A 20,802-nucleotide genomic window follows, 5' to 3' on the forward strand; every position below is an offset into this window, starting at 1 on the left:
GTGAGTGAGTGAGTTGGGTTAAACGCAACTTTTAACATTATTCCAGTTATATCGCGGCGTGTCAGCTTAATGTGGGAGGAAAGCCCTAAGTGATGCAGGTCTCAGACATTTACCACTTCGGTGAAACCCACGAGCACGGGTATGGTGCTGACAAACCTAGAAACATAATCGGGTCAAACCGGGATTCGAACCCACACTCATAGGTTTCTGGAGTGCCCAAGGGTCGCAACTCTGCACAACGAATCGCGACGCCTTAGACGACTGGACCACCCGTGCCCCCCATTATCTTAAGGTACAATGCTGATCACGTGTCTCTCTTGGGTTAAACCACTGTAAAGTCAACGAATGTTCAGTTTGAGTTGCAATTAAGGTCTTAACTTTTCCTGTGTAAAGGAGTTAGGGTCCATTGTATATGTTGTTTTTGTTGGATTTTGTGCACAATGGTGCACTCATCAATATTCCATTTATGGCGGTCTGTCAATAATCGAGTCTGGACCAGACAATCCAGTGATTGACATAATGAGCATCAATCCACACAAGACCCGTGAAAATCCTGGTTAGAATAGGTCTTCAGCAACCCATGCTTGCCTACTAGGCGACTATGCTTGTCGTAAGAGGCGACTAACAGGATCGGCTTGTCAGGCTCATTTCCTTGGTTGATGCATGTCATCGATCCCAATTGCGTGGATCGATGCTCATGATCTCAATCACTGGATTGTCTGGTTTAGACTCGATTATTTACAGACCGCAGTCATATAGCTGGAATATTGCTGAGTGCCGTGTTAAACAACAAACCAACCAACAATCGACACAATCGGGATACGATGACAGTCATGACACGCTATCAACCAAGTCACTGAGTCTGACCACCCAATCTATTTAGTTGCTTCTTACGACAAGTATAGCTTGCTGGGGACCTAAATTCTTATTCAGAATCCCAAAGGGTTAAAAGAATGGTGTGAGTGAGTTGGATGTTTTAACCGCTTTGAACAGTATTCCAGTACTGACAGACCTAGAAACATATCCAGGGCGAACCAGGATTCAAAGTCACAGTCATTGGTTCATAGTGTGCCCAAGGGATGCAACTCTGCACAGCAAATTGGGCTATACATGCCCCCCTTGAAGAAAGGAAGTACAATGTATGTCAGAATTGTATTTAGTACAGACAATTATTTTGGCATACATAAATACCATGAAAAGTCATAATTCATCACATAAACGACCAAATATATCTTGAAATGTTTTTATTCCACATGTTACCATGGTGAAATTAGTTTATGATTACATTGTGATTGTAAACAAAACCAAGATGTTGATTATGTAGTCTATTCCTAATTTAACCCAACTGGTTTGTAAAATACAGAGAAAAGAACTAAATCAAACTATTTTCGATAAAGGTCAATCAAATTAATTTGCATAGATGTGACGTTTATGTGGAATAGCACATTTTTCAAATCTAGACAAGCATTCAACAGCAGGGAAAAAGCCAGTTTGTGTTTTGGCTTCGAAAACCATTTAATATTTTCAAGCCCAAGATTGCAGCACACACAGACATTAAAATATTTTCTTGTCAATGGACAACCCAGCATTAACGACAAGTTTCCTCCACAGGTTTGTGAAGTAAGAATATATCACTGTCTCGGACGTGAACCATATGTTGGAGTTCTTATTGGGCTTCAGATAGAAAGCAGACCCCTCATCTAATGCCAGCTTGGGTCTCATCTGTTGATACTGCTTGTAGAAATTCACAAAGCACCTGTTTGGGGAATGGGGCTTGGCTAGTACTTTCAAAGAAAACGATGCATGAATAGGTCTTTCAATATATTCCAGACCCTCCTCATTGACACTCAGTCGAATATCTCCCCATTTCATGTTAAAATGTTCAGCTGGGCGCCTGATGCCAAAATATTTTGAATTGAGAAACCACAGTGTATGAATGAGACTTTCAGGACTCTGAATTCCCAGCTGGCCAGCTTGGAACATGATCTCCATGTCCTCATCATTGACTGGAGAGTGTTTCTGGGCAACAACCTTTCTCCCTTCATTCAGCTTCTTCTTCAGGAAGTCCCTGGAGGACTGGAACGGCCTGTCCTTGACAATCGAGTGGGGATAGCCTCCATCTCGCAAATACATGTCCAGATGCTTCTGAACGTTCTTCAGTGTACAAGCAGTTAGCGCTCCACCACATCTCTTCTTGGCCTCTCTGAAGTAGGCCAGAAGAAGTTCATTGAGATCCTCCGGGGCCGAAGAGAACAGGTCAACATCACCACCAGATCTGTCGAAGTGGAACCTCCGGAACTGCTTCACCGAGTTCCTCACTGTCGACAATGTTCCAGGACTCAAGCTGCCCTTTGCCTGCATGTCTGGGATTGAGAGCTGATGCGAAGCAGTTGCTTCAAACGCCCCTGGAGAGCTGTCTTCCTCCATAGCAAGGTCAAGGTCATCCTCTATCAAGTCCAGATCAATGACCTCGTCTTCCTCTTGGGCTAGTACTACTGATGCAGGTCTGGTAGTTGTAGAAGAAGCACTCCTGGACACAAAGGACACAGACTGGGAGTTTGATGGTGTCCTGAAATGCTGCTTGTGGCTTGGAGGAATCGTCACCCGTTCTTCCTCTCCTTCCACATCAGTGTGCGTTTCTGATGTCGTGTATGGTTCACCAGTCAGGGTTGGTGAGGCGAAGGGATTGTAATCATCTTCCTCATTTATGTTTTCTTTATTTTTATCAGACCTCAAGTTGCCTCTTTCTTTCCTGCCTTGATTTGAACTTATCCAGGAGCCAGACCTGTTCCCTGAAGTTTTGAACGATTTGGTACAGTAGCTCTCACTGACCACATTACCACTGCTCTGTAGCAGTTCACTGAGGACGTATCTCTCCTTCTTCATGTTGTCAATCTCCACACACACATAGCCACTGACCTCCACAAACTGACTGAAGTGGAGGTAGTTGCGACACACGTCCTGAAGCTGCTCTACAAAGGAGGCAAAGAACTCCACTGAGTACTGCTTTTCCATTGTTAACCTAAAGATCGTCTTCCTAGGAAGAAAGAAACTAATTTTATTCACAACGTTGCAGGTCATTTGAAAGTGGAAAAAGAAAAGAATATATAAATAGAGGTTATCACGCGAGTGTGTTTGGGGATGGTAAATATCCTGCATTAGGATAATAGCCATTGTGTTTAGCGAGCCTTCTATCTAAAAAGAGATTTTTGTTAAAAATTTATTTCAACCACCTACACCAACTAAAAATAATTAATCACCTATGGGATTTGCAATGAGGCATGAGAAATTGTAACACTTCACCCATGTAACACATTAGGCGACTGGGCCACCCATGTAACACATTAGGCGACTGGGCCACCCATGTAACACATTAGACGACTGGGCCAACCATGTAACACATTAGACGACTGGGCCAACCATGTAACACATTAGACGACTGGGCCACCTGTGTAACACATAAGACGACTGGGCCACCCATGTAACACATTAGACCACTGGGCCACCTGTGTAACACATTAGACCACTGGGCCACCTGTGTAACACATGAGACCACTGGGCCACCTGTGTAACACTTTAGACCACTGGGCCACCCGTGTAACACATTAGACCACTGGGCCACCTGTGTAACACATTAGACCACTGGGCCACCTGTGTAACACATTAGACGACTGGGCCACCCATGTAACACATTAGACCACTGGGCCACCTGTGTAACACATTAGACTACTGGGCCACCTGTGTAACACATTAGACCACTGGGCCACCAGTGTAACACATTAGACCACTGGGCCACCCGTGTAACACATTAGACCACTGGGCCACCTGTGTAACACATTAGACCACTGGGCCACCAGTGTAACACATTAGACCGCTGGGCCACCTGTGTAACACATTAGACGACTGGGCCACCTGTGTAACACATTAGACGACTGGGCCACCCATGTAACACATTAGACCACTGGGCCACCTGTGTAACACATTAGACCACTGGGCCACCTGTGTAACACATTAGACGACTGGGCCACCCATGTAACACATTAGACCACTGGGCCACCTGTGTAACACATTAGACCACTGGGCCACCTGTGTAACACATTAGACCACTGGGCCACCTGTGTAACACTTTAGACCACTGGGCCACCCGTGTAACACATTAGACCACTGGGCCACCTGTGTAACACATTAGACCACTGGGCCACCTGTGTAACACATTAGACCACTGGGCCACCAGTGTAACACATTAGACCACTGGGCCACCTGTGTAACACATTAGACGACTGGGCCACCTGTGTAACACATTAGACGACTGGGCCACCCATGTAACACATTAGACCACTGGGCCACCTGTGTAACACATTAGACGACTGGGCCACCTGTGTAACACATTAGACCACTGGGCCACCCATGTAACACATTAGACCACTGGGCCACCAGTGTAACACATTAGACCACTGGGCAATAAGTTCAAAATTGGTAAGTTTTCTATTTATGTAGAATGCAGCATCGCATCCCTATTTGTTTGAATAGTTCAGTGTACCATCATTCTGTTACTATGGTAACAGTCCTTATATTTGATTCAACAACACTTTTCATATAACTCTCTCCATCAACATTCAAAACCAACAAAAACAAAATATCATTTCTTTCTTTAAATATTTTATAGCATATACACGTCCACATAAAACTCTATAGTTGGTTGGTTGGTTTGTTTGTTGTTTAACGCCGCACTCAGCAATATTCCAGCTATATGACGGCGGTCTGGAAATAATCGAGTCTGGACCAGACAATCCAGTGACTGACATCAAGAGCATCGATCCATGCAATTGGGATACAATGACATGCATCAAGTCAAGCGAGCCTGACCACCTGATACTGTTAGTTGCCTCTAACGACAAGCATAGTTGCCTTTTACAGCAAGCATGGGTTTAAAACTGTAAAGCTAAGATACTGAACACTACATGCTGATTCAGTAATAAAGTAGCTATTCTGGTGTGTTCCTGTGTACAGGTTGATTAAATCTTCTTCTTAAACTGGACACAGATCAATAACACATTTGTCCTCAATGTGTGCACAGATAATATCTAAAAACCCATTTCTACATCATGTTTACAAAGACCCATAAAAACACTTCTACATGTCTATCAATAAAACACTACTCCATGTCAATCAATAAAACACTTTCTCCATTTTTTTCAATAAAACACATCTCCACATTTATCAATAAAACACTTCTCCATATCCATCAATACAACACTTCTCCATATCCATCAATAAAACACTTCTCCTTGTCATCAATAAAACATTCTCCATTAAGTTTACAAACACATTTTTCAATGATGTTTATCAAAAACGTTTCTCCCTGGTTTTTATCAATAAAACATTTCTCCCTGGTTTTTATCAATAAAACATTTTCCCTGGTGTTCATCAATAAACATTTATCATTGGTGTTTATAAATAAGACATAGATAAATACAACCTTTCTCCTTTCAAAAATCCTCGGTAAACTGTCCTATAGAAGCAGTAACTGGTACAAGCCATACTGTCCAACACTGTATTCGTCATATTACACCGACTCCAACAGGCGGCACCTGGCCTTCAAGATCAATCATTTTATGCGCCCCATACTGAAAATTCACATGACAGTCTATATTTTCATGTGTGTAATTACAGATCTGTTCACAAAAAAGGCAGCAGGATAGAAGAGGTATATAATTTCCCTGTTACTATTATCATGATTATCATTATTAAGTGTTAGTTTCATCAACATTTTAACAATGTCTGCTCAACCTCTAACGACAAATATAACTTGTAACTTCTTTGATAGGCATTTAGAAGTTGGAGTACTAAGTAAGGATAAGAATTTATGGATGAACAACTTCTTTTTACAATTAAGAGCGATGTTTGATAAGAGCAACTTGCTTGATAACGGTGTTAGAACCTACACCTAAACGTCGCTCTTAATTATAAAAAGTTGTTCTTCATAAATTCTTATCCTTACTAAATATAACTTGTGTATGGTTTCTTCAGACAGTCCATGAAATAAATGCCTCAGAAAGTTTGTACTCTGTAGATTCATGTTGGCTTGATGTCAATATGTTGAAAGTCAGAAGCTGTTATCTTACAAATTACCTTATTGTGACCCATTCATGCAATGCATATCATCATGATAACATTGCGACCCTATCTTCATGCCTCTGTCATATACTACTAAAAGGAATGAAAGAACCGTTTTTTTCATCTGGCAATAGTTAATGTGTCATGGCTGGTGGATATTGCAACACACAGCCTTCCAATTGTGGGTTATCTTTAACTTGTTTTGTATAGTATGTATCATCATGTATGTAGTGGAAGCCTTGTTAACTCAACCATTGAAAACATATCAAGTTAGACTGGCTCAAGACAAGCAGGGTGTCAATATCACAACATAATGTATGGATCGACCATCAATTTATATTGTCTTTAAATGTGCATTTAATGTCAGATGTTATATTCTCTGCATGAAGATCCGAGGACACCACTTTAGCAGGACCTACCATGAGCACCCCTTGAGCAAACTGTGACACCCAATCGAAGTGAAGGACGTATGAGCCAATCAGGTATCAGCTTTCATAAATGATATGGCTTCATTTCTTTACCACCGAAATTTGAATATTTCAGTTTTAGGCTAAAAAATATATAAAAGAATTGGTTCTCAAGCACTGGTTTTTGAAAATATAGTGGTTGTCCAAACTAGTACCGGTATGTAACCAAATAAACTGTTGTGTATGACCAACCTGGGAATAGGCCTCCTTTCATAAATGTATTCCTTGATGAGTAAAATACTGGAATACAGTATTTGACTACTGTTGGACTAGGAATATTTAAGGAATTTTTTTATTTTAAAAAAAAATGGAAATAAAAACGAAACGTGCAGCAAACTCAATGATGACTGGGCGATGCCTGAGAACCAAGACTATTATTTGTTTTAGCCTTTAAAGAAAACTCACACAGAACACAAATATTTTCTATATTTGGAATCCCTTTTGGGTGTACATGCCATGGCATTCAGAAATGACTGGGTTTATAAAATATCAACAACAATATAATCATGACATTTGGAACTAGTTGTTTGACTTTGTTTTCGAGATACAGCAATCAAATTTGCAAGTGTGAATTATTTGCCCAATCCCCTCATGAAGTTAGTGGTCTTGACACACATTGGCTGATCAGAAAGTTCACCTGACGCGACCTCCGATTGAGGCGGTGTAAGAACTCCAGCAGACAGGTATCATAATGGAGCAAAAGATTTGACCTTAACGAGATTGATTTCACTTGTATGACAGGAACTTCAAGAAGAAAACAGAACAGAACAGTTCACCTTTACCACCGCAAGTGTTACACTTCCTACCAAAAAATAATTTTGACTTTTCCTCAGAAGAACAAAGAGAACCATCAGTCATCCCATCCAATTCAGAATCACACAATTCTCTTATTACCAGGAAGACGAGCCGTGAGAACTATTTTCTTCCACATGCAGGTAAGTGTCACTGGGCGTATGGGTTCAGGCATGAACCAACAGCTCTGATCACTACTATCATCAACCCTCAGGTAAAAGTTGTATTCATCCTCCAAGGTGATCTTCGGCCTCAGTGCTCTGTACTGTTTGTAGAAGTTAACAAAGCACCTGTTGGGGCTGGCTGGCTTGGAGAACACCTTGAGAGTGTATCTCCCTCCAACTAAGCGTTCCAGGTATTCCTGACCCTTGTCATCCATCCTGAGACTAATGTCTCCCCACTTCAAGTTCTGATGCTCCAGGGGATGTTTGAGGATGAAGAACTTGGAGTTGAGGAACCACATGGTGTTGGTGAGAGATTCAGGATTGTGCGAACCAAGCAGTTGGGTCTGGAACAGTGTCTCGATATCCTCTTCTGTCACAGTATTGGCCCCACTTGCATTAGCAGTACTCTCGTTCAGTTTCTTCTTCAAGTACTCCCTTGACGACTGAAACTGTTTGTCTCTCAACACAGAATATGGATAGCCACCATCTTTGAGTAACTTATCAAGACACGTCTGGACATTCTTCAGTGACCGAGGACGTAGATACTCTCCACCATGTACCTTCTTCGCCTCCCTAAAGAAGTCCAGCAGAAGTTCATTTAGTCTTTCGGGAGTGGTGGAAAACAAGTCTATGTTCTGGTTACACTTATGAAACAAGAACCTTTGGAACTGCTTCACGGTGTATCGCATGGTGGCAAGAGAAGCTGGGCTCAAGTGACCACGCTTCCTCTGAAAACTGTCCACTGGTGTAGACGGTGAGGAAGCAAATGTCAGTCCGGAATAGAAAACATTCCTTGAGCCCTCCTCCTCCATCGCAACATCAAGGTCATCATCAAACAAGTCCAAATCAATGACCTCATCATCCTGAGGCAGATGAAGCAGCTGATTTGATGGAGTTGATGAGACTGCAGACGATGGGGCTGCAGATGTTGAGGGTTCAGAGTCATCCTGACTTAACATTTGTGGCAGGGTCACTCTTTCTTCCGTCAACTGGTTGACAACCCAACTCCCATCAAAGGACTCAATGGTATCATGACTTGAGTGTTGTTGCCTTGGAGGACCAGGTGACGACTCCTGCTGATAGCGACTTCCATCAAAGGACTCAATGGTATCATGACTGGAGCTGGAGTGTTGTTGCCTTGGAGGACCAGGTGACGACTCCTGTTGATAGCGACTCGTCTGAACCACATCTTGTCTTTTAAGGGCGTGTGGAATGTGACCAGGATGTTGTATAGTCTGCTTATTTCTCCCAAACCCCAAGTGACTCTCTCCAGTATTTTGTTCAATATTCAAAGCTCTTTCTCCAAAGCGACCCCTTGGATTTCCGATGTTCCTGTTCGTTTTGAACGCCTTTGTACAGTAGCTCTCACTGACCACATTACCACTGCTCTGTAGCAGTTCACTGAGGACATATCTCTCCTTCTTCATGTTGTCAATCTCCACACACACATAGCCACTGACCTCCACAAACTGACTGAAGTGGAGGTAGTTGCGACACACGTCCTGAAGCTGCTCCACAAAGGAGGCAAAGAACTGCACCGAGTACTGTGTTTCCATTGTTTTCTGCAGCCCCTATTCCTAGGATGAAAAGAATGACAGGTTAGTAATCTGTCAGTGTTAGAAGTGGGAGGAGGGAAGATTTTAATTTATTAAACTGACATCAGCATGTTCTTTTTTAAACTGGAATCACAGATGTTTTTTCGTAAATATCACTTCTAGGAAGGAAAAAAATAAATGAATTTTGCCATCTATAGCCCCATTATGTGCTGGAAGCTATGTTTTTGTTGTTGTTTCTCGGAATACAATGGGATTTAAATTTGGGAAGGCAAGGAAAAAGGGGCATAACTCTAGATCTATTATGCAAGGTATTTCGCTACAACTCGTCGACGGAACGATTTGATAAAATATTAATGTCAAATAGAGGATCATAAGTTTTATTGATTACACTGAGTTACCTCAAAATTATTTCGAGTGTATGACATGATGGCGGAAGAAAATAAGTGTAAATTTATATTATTTTTTCTTCTCCAATTTTTTTAAAAATAGGGTCAGTGGATCTGTGATCCAACCCCCAAAAATAGAATAATGGCCCAACAACAATATCACTGAGCCTGACCATCCAATCAATTTATTGTAACCATGCCATTATTATTCCAAACATGTCCTTGGCACTCAAACATGGGGAAAAGCCAAATCTTTGGGGCCAAGTTTCACAAGCAGGAATACAATGCTGACTACAGTTTAATTCCTTGCTTATAAAGTTTGTACTATCCCTTTGAAGCGGAAGTGATTACCCATTAAATATGTCAAATACCCTCTTCATGGTCCTGAATATACCAGATTTCAATCCAACCGTGTTTGAGCGGCAGAAGGGTAGTCTTGTGGTACAAGCGTTGGCACATCCTGCTGGGTTCAATTCCCAACATGGGTACAACGTCAAACAACTTTAGCTCTTTTCAGAGAAATAAGGAACATAAACTTGTTCTAAAAGTAAAAATACCCTTTATCACATTTAAGGAATGTCAGCCCAATGAATGAAACCAGGATTAAGATTTGTCATAAGGGACTTGTCTTTTCATACGGCGGGTGTGGGCCAGTGAGATTTGTCATAAGGGACCGTTCATTTCAAACGGGTGTGGGCCAGTGAGATTTGTCATAAGGGACCGGTCATTTCAAACAGGGGTGTGGGCCAGTGAGATTTGTCATAAGGGACCGGTCATTTCAAACAGGGGTGTGGGCCAGTGAGATTTGTCATAAGGGACCGGTCATTTCAAACAGGGGTGTGGGCCAGTGAGATTTGTCATAAGGGACCGGTCATTTCAAACAGGGGTGTGGGCCAGTGAGATTTGTCATAAGGGACTGGTCATTTCATACAGGGGGTGTGGGCCAGTGAGATTTGGGGAGTAGGTGGAGTTGGGCACTGTGATGAAAAAATGACACAGCAAAAGACAGGGGTGCCAACTACAACTACAAATTTGAAGACAATAAATTTGGTAATTTATTAGGTGAGGGGGGTATGGATAATTGTTACATGTATTTAGGGAGGGCATGAAAAAATGTTACAAAAATGGGGGAGAGGTGTCACAAACTAGGATGTTCCTCAGGCCAACCCCACTGACCTATAATAATGACCATTCTCTAAAAGGCAACAGATGATTGTACAAATGTTGAAATAGTAAGTGCAGGAAGGTAACGGAAGATGAATTAAGTGGGCGGTAAAGAAAAAGACAATTTCATCCCACACATCAGGCCCCCCCCATTGGTCATCTTGCCTGCCCAAAACAGAAACATGTTTGATAATTACATCATGTTAGTGTTTGATTATGTTTGAAACATATGGTTTTGGAACATATTTTTACACACAGGCCAAATTTTCTGATGTCCTGCTGAGGTGTTCTGTTGATGTAGGAAGATGATCACAGCACAATGGAGAACCAAGCATTTAGCTCGTTCATATTTGGGTGACAAAAAGACAAATACAAAGCTTTAAAGTTTGACACCCACAAAGGCCAATTTTCTGACAAGTATTCAGTTTACAGTTTGAACTGAACAGAGCCAAAAACTACACAGACACTAGAAGGAACTAGATTAATTTTTTTTATTATTGATATTTTTATTCCTGTATCCCTGTTACCATGGTTACATATACATCGCTGTAGCCAGAGGACCACAGAGCTAAACATGAGTGAGTGAGTGAATGAGTAAGGATTTACACCGACTGACTGCAGGCAATAAACTGCCATACTGATGCACCTGTTTGTGGGAAGTGTTAGCAGGGTTACATTGAAAATGTGGATTACAAAAATAGTAATACTGCTATATGATTCTGGAAAATGATTCATCACTGAACAAATGTTATATATGCAGTTTTTTCAAAATGAGTGAGTGAGTATGGTTTTACGCTGCTTTTAGCAATATTACAGCAATATCACAGCGGGGACACCAGAAATGGGCTTCATACATTGTACCCATGTCGGGAATCGAACCCAGGTCTTCGATGTGACGAGCAAACGCTTTAACCACTAGGCTACCCGACTGCCCCAGCTAAACATTTAAAAACAAAAACCATGTAGTACTTAAACTAAATAGAATTCATTCTTATTTATTATTATTTGTCTGATTGGTCCATCCACTAACAAATCAACATTAAATTTATAAAAATAAACTCATCAAGTGCAATGTATATGGCACCTAAATAAAAAAGGGAATCTTTGACCACTGCAAAAAGTACTTTCTCACAAGTAAATATACATGTTAATTGAACTGTAAACACTATATCATTTAGTTCTTCTAACTAAACATACTAAACTAAATAACTTCATGTAAAACAAAATACAAGCAGAAATTTTGTATTTCAACTGACCCAAGCTAACTGGTTAGCAAGAATCAGTAAAACTTGTGACCATGGGTCAATCTACAGAAAAAGAAATTCCACCTTGTGACAAGAAATAGTTCCTAGTCGAGAGAAAGCTGTTTTACATTAATATAACAGGGTTAGAAACTAACAGCCTTTGTCCACTGGTCCTTATAATGATAACGTGTTGCAAAACCCTTAAAATGGGCCAATTTCTACTAGTCCTTAGGATACCTTTACCATTGGGCAGTTTGGTAAGGACTACAGGACTAGTGCCAATTTCTAACGCTGATATAGTCAAAACTTCAAGCTACACCCGGAAAGATCTTTCACTCGGAACACAGATCTACTTTAGTGCTACCCAGGCCCTGCCCTGGTGAAGGGAGGGCCATGCAGTGGGCAGTATTTCCCGCACCATCATCCCCACACAGCGTCCATCACACCTGTCCATTCTTCATACAAACCTAACCACCAAATTTAAGGTCTTTTCGAACCTTTCTGTGTCGGCCGGCCCCATCTGAGCTCACATGATCTTCTTGTTCATCGGAAGTCCGGACCCCAGCACCAACTTCCTCCATATCGTGGTGAACGGATTCCAAGCCATCGCCTCGGGCAGGAACCATTGTTCATTGTCTGACTTATTTACCTTCAGATAAAATGAAAACTCTTCATCCTGGGCTATCTTTGGTCTCATGGATTTGTACGTCTTGTAGAAGTTGACAAAACATTGGTTTGGAGTCTCTGGCTGAGCAAACACTTTTAAAGAAAACGATTCATTAATTTTGCGCTCCAGATATTCTTGCCCTGCATCATCGGTCTTTAGTGAGATGCATCCCCACTTTAAACCAAAATGTTCCGCAGGGCGTCGGATGGCAAAATATTTGGAATTAAGAAACCACATGGTGTTGGTGAGACAGTCTCGGTTGTAGGACCCCAACTGATTCATGTAAAACATGGTTTCAATGTCATGATTATCAACAGGACTGAATTTCTGAGTCACAATTTTGCCACTGTCCATAAGCTTCTTCTTGAGAAAGTCCCGAGAAGACTGAAACTGTTTGTCTTTGCTGACTGAATATGGGTACCCTCCATCTCTCAAAAACATTTCTAAGTGAGCCTGGACATTTTTCAGTGATCTGGCTGTGAGCTCGCCTCCTCCTATCTTCTTGGCATCTTTGAAATATTCATACAACAAAATATTCAACCTATCCGGTGGTGTAGAGAGCAGATCAATGTCTGTCCTTGACTTGTCAAAGTGAAATCTCTTGAACTGTTTCACCGAATGTTTGATAACATTCAAAGTCCCTGGACTCAAACGAGTCTTCCGCTGCTGAATGGTGCTGCAAGGTTGGTCCTGAGCTACTCCTTGGGGTACAGTGACTGAAGTCTCCTCGCCCACGAACGAGGAGTCCACATCATCGTCGATCATGTCCAGATCTATGACATCATCAGGATCCACTGTGGGGGATGCAGCAGTGTCTGTAAAGGATGGGGACAGGGTGGTCAGCGAGTCTGTCTGCATCCGTCCATCACCATCTTCAGCTTCCCATGAGGTGGCGTGACTCTGCAGGCCTTCCCGACACGACACAAGCGTGGACTCGGGACTACGTGGAGATGGTAACATCAGAGGCTTGAAGTTATCCACATGTCTTGAAGATGTTGATGCACAAGTCTCCAAGTCTTCATGGCTATGCCGTCTGCTTCTCTTGGGTTGAAATTTTGATTCCCAATTCCCCTGAGAAGTCCATTCCTCTGAACCCACCTTGGAATGTGAGTAAGATTGAGATTCCCAATCAGTTCTTTCAAACTGAGACCTGGTGTCCGTCTGGTGATGGCCATTTCGTCCAGTACTGAATGATTTTGTACAATAGCTCTCACTGACCATGTTACCACTGCTCTGTAGCAGTTCACTGAGGACGTATCTCTCCTTCTTCACATCATCAATCTCTACACAAAGGTAGCCATGGATTTCCACAAACTGACTGAAGTTCACATTGTCTCGACAGAGTCTCTGAAGATTTTCCAGAAAGGATGTAAAGAACTGGACTGGATACTGCTCCATTGTTAAAGGCCTTTTCCTATGAAGAAAGAACCAGCTTTTAGTCCATGCGTGAATGTGTTGGGTGGCTTATTGTTCATCTGTTGGGTTGAGGATGGTAATGACACAATAAAATCAGATCTCTTACTTCAAGAAGATACCTCGCTGACAAACATTACCACTGCTCTGACACAAAGGAGGTGTGTCAGGTGAACTTTCTACTCAGCACTGATTAAGTATTTAAAGCATTCTGAGGAGCATACCTGATTTCTATATCTCAAAATCAAACATAAAAGTAAGTTCCAAATGGAAAAATTAAAGGCAGTATCATTATATTGCTGTGATATTTCATATACCCTATCATATCTGTGCACTACGGTATCTGCAAGGGTATATATAGATGGTCTGTGTGTGTTTTCTTATATCAATATCGAAATATCTGAAACTCGGAGGTGACGAAATGAAGCCAAAAGATCATGAATTCCTTGTTTAAATTGCACTGTCAGTGTTCCCCTGACTTCATCTCAAATGGAAGACTTGTCAGATCCTAAATCATAAGGGTAGCATTCTTTTTTCTGGGCAATATCATTTGCAGAAGCCTACATGTGAGGCGCCGCGATTAGCTGTGCAGAGTTAAGTCCCTTGGGCACGACAGAAACCTATGATTGTGTTTCTAGGTTTGTCAGGACCATACCCGTGCTCGTGGGTTTCACCGAAGAGGTAAACGTCTGAGACCTGCATCACTCCGGGCTTTCCTCCTACATTAAGCTGACACGCCCACGATATAACTGCAATACTGTTAAAAGCAGTGTTAAACCCAACTCACTCACTCACTAATACATTTTGACAGGTGTACTAATCAGACATATTGTAGCTATCTCTTGAGACCTACAGCGGGCACCCGGGTAGGGTTGGGTAACAGGGGATGGGTACCAAGGTAGTAAATTTGGACTCATCCCAGCCCTAGAACATCTGTTGTTTCTCAAAATGTTTTGAGAAGCTCATCAGTTCCTTTGAGTGGACATCTACTACTCAAGTGTTTGCATTAAAAAAAGAACAAAGAAGAAACAGTCTGGACCGATCAAAAGTATCTACTTGCCCATTTTCTTCAGTTATCTGGTTCCCACTAAACAAGATTTGACTGCCTGGTTGAAGCTCCCATACTTTAACATAGACCTGTGACGGTCGAAGCTCCCATACTTTAACATAGACCTGTGATGGTCAAAGCTCCCATACTTTAACATAGACCTGTGATGGTTGAAGCTCCCATACTTCAACATAGACCTGTGATGGTCAAAGCTCCCATACTTTAACATAGACCTGTGATGGTTGAAGCTCCCATACTTCAACATAGACCTGTAATGGTCAAAGCTCCCATACTTTAACATAGACCTGTGATGGTTGAAGCTCCCATACTTTAACATAGACCTGTGATGGTCAAAGCTCCCATACTTCAACATAGACCTGTGATGGTTGAAGCTCCCATACTTCAACATAGACCTGTGATGGTCAAAGCTCCCATACTTTAACATAGACCTGTGATGGTTGAAGCTCCCATACTTTAACATAGACCTGTGATGGTCGAAGCTCCCTGACTTTAACGTAGACCTGTGATGGTCGAAGCTCCCATACTTTAACATAGACCTGTGATGGTCAAAGCTCCCATACTTTAACATAGACCTGTGATGGTCAAAGCTCCCACACTTTAACATAGACCTGTGATGGTCAAAGCTCCCATACTTTAACATTGACCTGTGATGGTTGTAGCTCCTATCAACATAGACCTGTGATGGTCAAAGCTCCTATAAACATAGACCTGTGATGGTCAAAGCTCCCATACTTTAACATAGACCTGTGATGGTCAAAGCTCCCATACTTTAACATAGACCTGTGATGGTCGAAGCTCCCATACTTTAACATAGACCTGTGATGGTCAAAGCTCCTATACTTTAACATAGACCTGTGATGGTCAAAGCTCCTATAAACATAGACCTGTGATGGTCGAAGCTCCTATAAACATAGACCTGTGATGGTCGAAGCTCCTATAAACATAGACCTGTGATGGTCGAAGCTCCTATAAACATAGACCTGTGATGGTCGAAGCTCCTTTAAACATAGACCTGTGATGGTCGAAGCTCCTATAAACATAGACCTGTGATGGTCGAAGCTCCTATAAACATAGACCTGTGACGGTCGAAGCTCATATAAACATAAACCTGTGATGGTCAAAGCTCACATACTTTAACCATGTTAACACAGACCATAAGTTGACATTTAAAACACTTACCCATTAAGACAGTAAGTAAATTTGCCAATGTACCAAAGTCTTCTTTATGAATATACAACTCAAACTCAGAAACAAGCAAACATTTTCCACATACCAGTGCAGCAAGTTCCTTTGTAAAACTAATATGGCTTGAGATAGCAGGCTTGTGATGCTACATATGTACACACATGCATATCATACATTGTAATATGCTGTGAGCTAGGCGTGAAACAATATATCAGTGCGCCAGTGCATCGCGAATTTTCAAGAGATGATACGATACACGATACGTTGTATTCTGTATTGATACAAGATGATACACTTGCTAAAATACATTACTTACTACTTGTCTAGTGACCCCCCAGCGTTTATGTCAGTCAAATATTGCAAAGTATGTTGTAATTAGAGTTTCAAGTTCACTACCAAAAATAATCGCAACCAACATGTGACTTCAACTAGCTGTTCCTTTTGAACCTAATCTGAAATATTTATTGTCAAGGAGTTTCCATGCATATTGTGATACGTATTGTATGGTGACCCATGTATCATGATACTTAGCATATTGTCACCTTACTGTATCGTGATACATATTGTATGGTGACCCATGTATCATGTATGTATCGTATGTAATACGAATCGTATCATTACCCATGTATTGTCATATGTAATGTATCCTTGCTATATCATGATTGGTATTATATGGGTACCCATGTATCATGATACATATTGTATCGTGACCTTGCTGTATCATGATATTATTGTATGGTGACCCACGTATCGTGATATGTATTGCATCCTCGCAGTATCGTGATACGTAATGTATGGTGACCCATGTATCGTGATTCATACTGTATTGTGATCTTGCTTTATAGTTTCACCCCAACTGTTAGCAAGTGGAAAATAATTTCAAATCAACAACAAACTAGCGAATTGACTAGCAACAGGGTTGCTTGGGTCATTGAGTGTGTATAAGCTTTTCTCAGCGATCTATTATCTCTAAACACAATGTGGTTGAATAAGCCGAGGGATGTTGGGAGTTTTAAATATTTGTAAGTGAAACTTGTTCGCGCTGCACATAAGCATGCGCTTTGGTATAACACAATTTGCAATAGAGGTGGGACGATGCATCGCGATATTTTACTTCTCGATACAAGAATCGATCACAGTTGCACACTGAGTAAAAATTATTGATTCAGACCTTAAAGGAGCACTGATCTAAAGCAATTCCCCGGGACTGGTTTTTGCCTTTGTTATTGTTTTTTCCCAGTGAGTACCCGGATGTAGAGCAGAAATCTAGACTACTTCGCGACCTCTCTTACGCCATTCGTAAGCGCATTAGTAACTTTATTGGTAGTAATAGGGGCGTATGGTCACATTGATCAACAAAATGAATCTAAGTGGTGCTACCACTAATTGTACCTGTAATAAATTCATTAACTGAGCATCAAGTGAATGATGACAAAATACACAAGTGTAGGGTTATACGAGAAAACGTGGATGACAAGAAGGGAGTAGTAATCGTATTATCGACGCAATCCGAAATCCGAAAATGCTTTCACTGCATGGATACTTTTTATAGTATTAAACTATAACCATCTGGGGCATTTCCAAATAAAGACATCCGATGAGCTCCGCCGTTCTTTTTGTCTGTTTGTTTAGGCTGAAGAAATTAATTAACATGCGCCCTTTGTCAAAATCTTTAGAGATCACAGTTTACCAATCAGTGTTTATGCAAAAATGCGTAAAACAAATATTGTCTCCAGCCTCCAAGTTTATCTAACTGTCCTTGCAGACGGTAGCCCAGTCTCCCACAGTTGCGTTGCGTATCATCTGGGTACTCACGGGGGAAAAAAAATAACAAAGGCAACAACCAGTCCGGGGTATTGCGTTAGATCAGTGCCCCTTTAATATTTACTTCAATGGTTGTTACACCAAACACTAATTAGTAGTGAAAATTAGTCGTAAAAAAGTAAATATTTTCATCTATTGCACCATACTTGACACTGCCAACTGTAAATCATCACGGTGCTAGGTATTTGACTATCCTGTCTATGAAAAATATGTGTTGCCCATTACAGATACAAGCACATACACGTATCGTGAAATGTATTGGATTGCACAGTTGGTGTATCGTCCCAGCCCTAATGTGTAATACAGCTGTATTTTACTACAGGGGTGATTTCTTCATGGACAAGTAATAAACATAGAATTAAAGGGCATGATAAGCTAACAAACTATCTCAATACATTCCACAATGTATTTAGCCCCCAATATGACCTAGATCTAGGTGCTTTTCTAGGTGCATTTAGATCTGTGATACTAAATGAAAGCATACTTTCGAAGGCCTATATGTATTTGGTGTAAAATCATTGAGTTAAAAAAAAACGCTTTGTAGAGAATCAGAAATGAAGACATATTGAACATCAATGATAGTGTGCAGTTCACAAATCCAACACGCACACACGTAAACTATCAAGGGGGATAATCCAACTAGCTACACAACGTAAAATCCACATGCAATGCGCTATCTTACATTGAAATATTTGAGACTGTTCTCAAAACAAGCTATGATCTAGCCTAAAAAATATTGTCATATATGCACCTGTTTGCTTTTCACAATTCGTCATAAAGCGACACAATTGCCGTTCTTTCATTCAGCTTTTCAACAGTATCGCATTCTGAACACACTCGTGCGATTTCCTATTTCCTTATTTATTCGCGTAAGCCTTCAGGTACGTTCCGAGATTTTCCGAGTGTGTACTAGTTTCCAGAAGACCGACTACATATAGGAACTATTTCCGGAACGTGAACCGTAATCGAGAAGGTTTCCGTATACAATTTATATATAATATCCTATTTCATAACATTTCAGTATAGTAATAGTAATAGTAATAGTAATAGTAATACTAGTAATAGTATCCATATAAAGACCAAAAAAAATTTATGGCGAATTCATGTGAAAGAGGGGCAGTCGGGTAGCCTAGTGGTTAAAGCGTTCGCTCGTCACGCCGAAGAACCGGGTTCGATTCCCGACATGGGTACAATGTGTGAAGTTCATTTCTGGTGTCCCCCGCCGTGATATTGCTGGAATATTGTGAAAGAGCTTAACTCTGCTTTGAACAGTATTTCAGTTATCCCGGTTTGTCATCTTATAGTGTGGGAGGAAGGCTTGAAGTGATGCGAGTTTCAGGCGTTTAAAACTTTGGTAAAACCAACAACCACGGGTATGGGACTGACAAACCTAGAAACATAATCGCGGCGAACCGGGATTTGAACCCACGATCATATTTTCCTGGCACGCCAAGGGACGCAACTCTGCACAGCGAATTGCGGCGCCTTAGACGCCTGGGCCACCCGTGCCCCCTGCCGACACAGAGGCCGAGTCATGAGAATGGCGATCCTGACATTAATTGTTTTCAGCGTTTTAAAACGTAATGGTGAATTATCGCGAAAACATTTGTAAAAAGCCGATCAGTGGATATTGGAGTCGATACAAGTCATATTTAGAATCAATAATAGGGTCAATAAATAAAGCCTAACGTGACAGTCTGAAATAGTCCAGCCGTATCACAGCCCCACGTATATAACTGAGCTTGGACCAGAAAAAAACAACAAAAACAACTTCAGTCACAAGTGAAACATGAGTAACCATCCACACTACCTTGGCACAATGGCACATGATCAACGACGTGACGGGGCCTGCCCACCCAATCCTCTTTAGACGCCTCTTACGACCAGCAGTGGATTGCTTGGACCTATTTTGACACGCGTTCCAACCCTGATGACTGCCATGCGATACACGCATGCGTGATACAAAGTTGTGCCACACACGAATTAACAATTCATCATAACTATTTGTGAGTGTGTGTGTGTGCGTGCGTGCGTGCGTGCGTGCGTGCGTGCGTGCGTGAGTGTAGTGAGAAATTGCGTGCGTGCGTGCGTGCGTGCATGAGTGAGTGAGTTGGGTTTTACGCCGCATTTCACAGAATTTCAGTTATATGTCAACTTGTGGGAGGGAAGTCCGAAAATGATGCAGATCTCAGACGTGTACAAGTTTGGTAAAACCCACGAGCAGTGTTATGGTGCTGACAAACCCAGAAACATAATCGAGGGGAACCAAGATTCAAAACAATCATTACAGTCTTTGTTTCTGGCGTGCCCAAGGGACGCAACTCTGCACAGCGAATTACGGCGCCCTACACGACTTGGCAACCCGCGCCTACTATTTATAGATAAATGCAAACTGATGGCTTCTATGTTTAATCGATTAATAAATACATGTAAATTGCAAGCGATTGTGTTTCCGTAAATCGAAAATCGGCCATTCCCACAAACGGACTTCGGTTTCCTGACTGGACGATGCTACAATGAACGGACATTTTGTTGCATTATTGCTCTGGACGATGTCACTGATTTTGTATTGTGTTATTTTTTTGTGTAAATTAAAGAGGAAATGCACACACAAAAGTCACTTTTTTTCATGTAGGAAACGAAATCTTGGAATTAGTTTAAATGTTTAAAAACGTATTTTTCATAAAGTACGAGAAAAATGTTCTTTGTCATATGAACTTGCCCCTTAATGATTAAATAAGCAATCTATGAAGT

The 20,802-nt window shown here is 41.4% G+C and overlaps 1 protein-coding gene across 4 annotated transcripts; it reads right to left on the reverse strand.

Annotated features, from left to right (window-relative positions):
• Positions 1 to 1,227: 1,227 nt before the first annotated feature.
• Positions 1,228 to 18,935, reverse strand: LOC124149187. Of its 4 annotated transcripts, none has more exons than XM_046520604.2 (3): positions 18,800 to 18,935; positions 7,479 to 9,117; positions 2,868 to 3,037 (listed from the first exon to the last, which is right to left on the reverse strand). In XM_046520604.2, the coding sequence occupies exons 2-3, from the start codon at positions 9,094 to 9,096 to the stop codon at positions 3,018 to 3,020; spliced, it is 1,638 nt and encodes a 545-aa protein (XP_046376560.2). In that variant the 5' UTR covers positions 9,097 to 9,117; positions 18,800 to 18,935; the 3' UTR covers positions 2,868 to 3,017. The 4 variants fall into 4 exon arrangements, with proteins under 4 accessions (XP_048237424.1, XP_046376560.2, XP_046376559.2 ...); XM_046520605.2 differs by lacking the exon at positions 2,868 to 3,037 and adding an exon at positions 12,388 to 13,971 and having other exon boundaries at positions 9,001 to 9,117; XM_048381467.1 differs by lacking the exon at positions 7,479 to 9,117 and having other exon boundaries at positions 1,228 to 3,037.
• Positions 18,936 to 20,802: the final 1,867 nt, after the last annotated feature.

This window comes from Haliotis rufescens, unplaced genomic scaffold (genome assembly GCF_023055435.1).
Source record: "Haliotis rufescens isolate VD_foot unplaced genomic scaffold, xgHalRufe1.0.p SCAF_39, whole genome shotgun sequence".
NCBI lineage: Eukaryota > Metazoa > Mollusca > Gastropoda > Lepetellida > Haliotidae > Haliotis > Haliotis rufescens.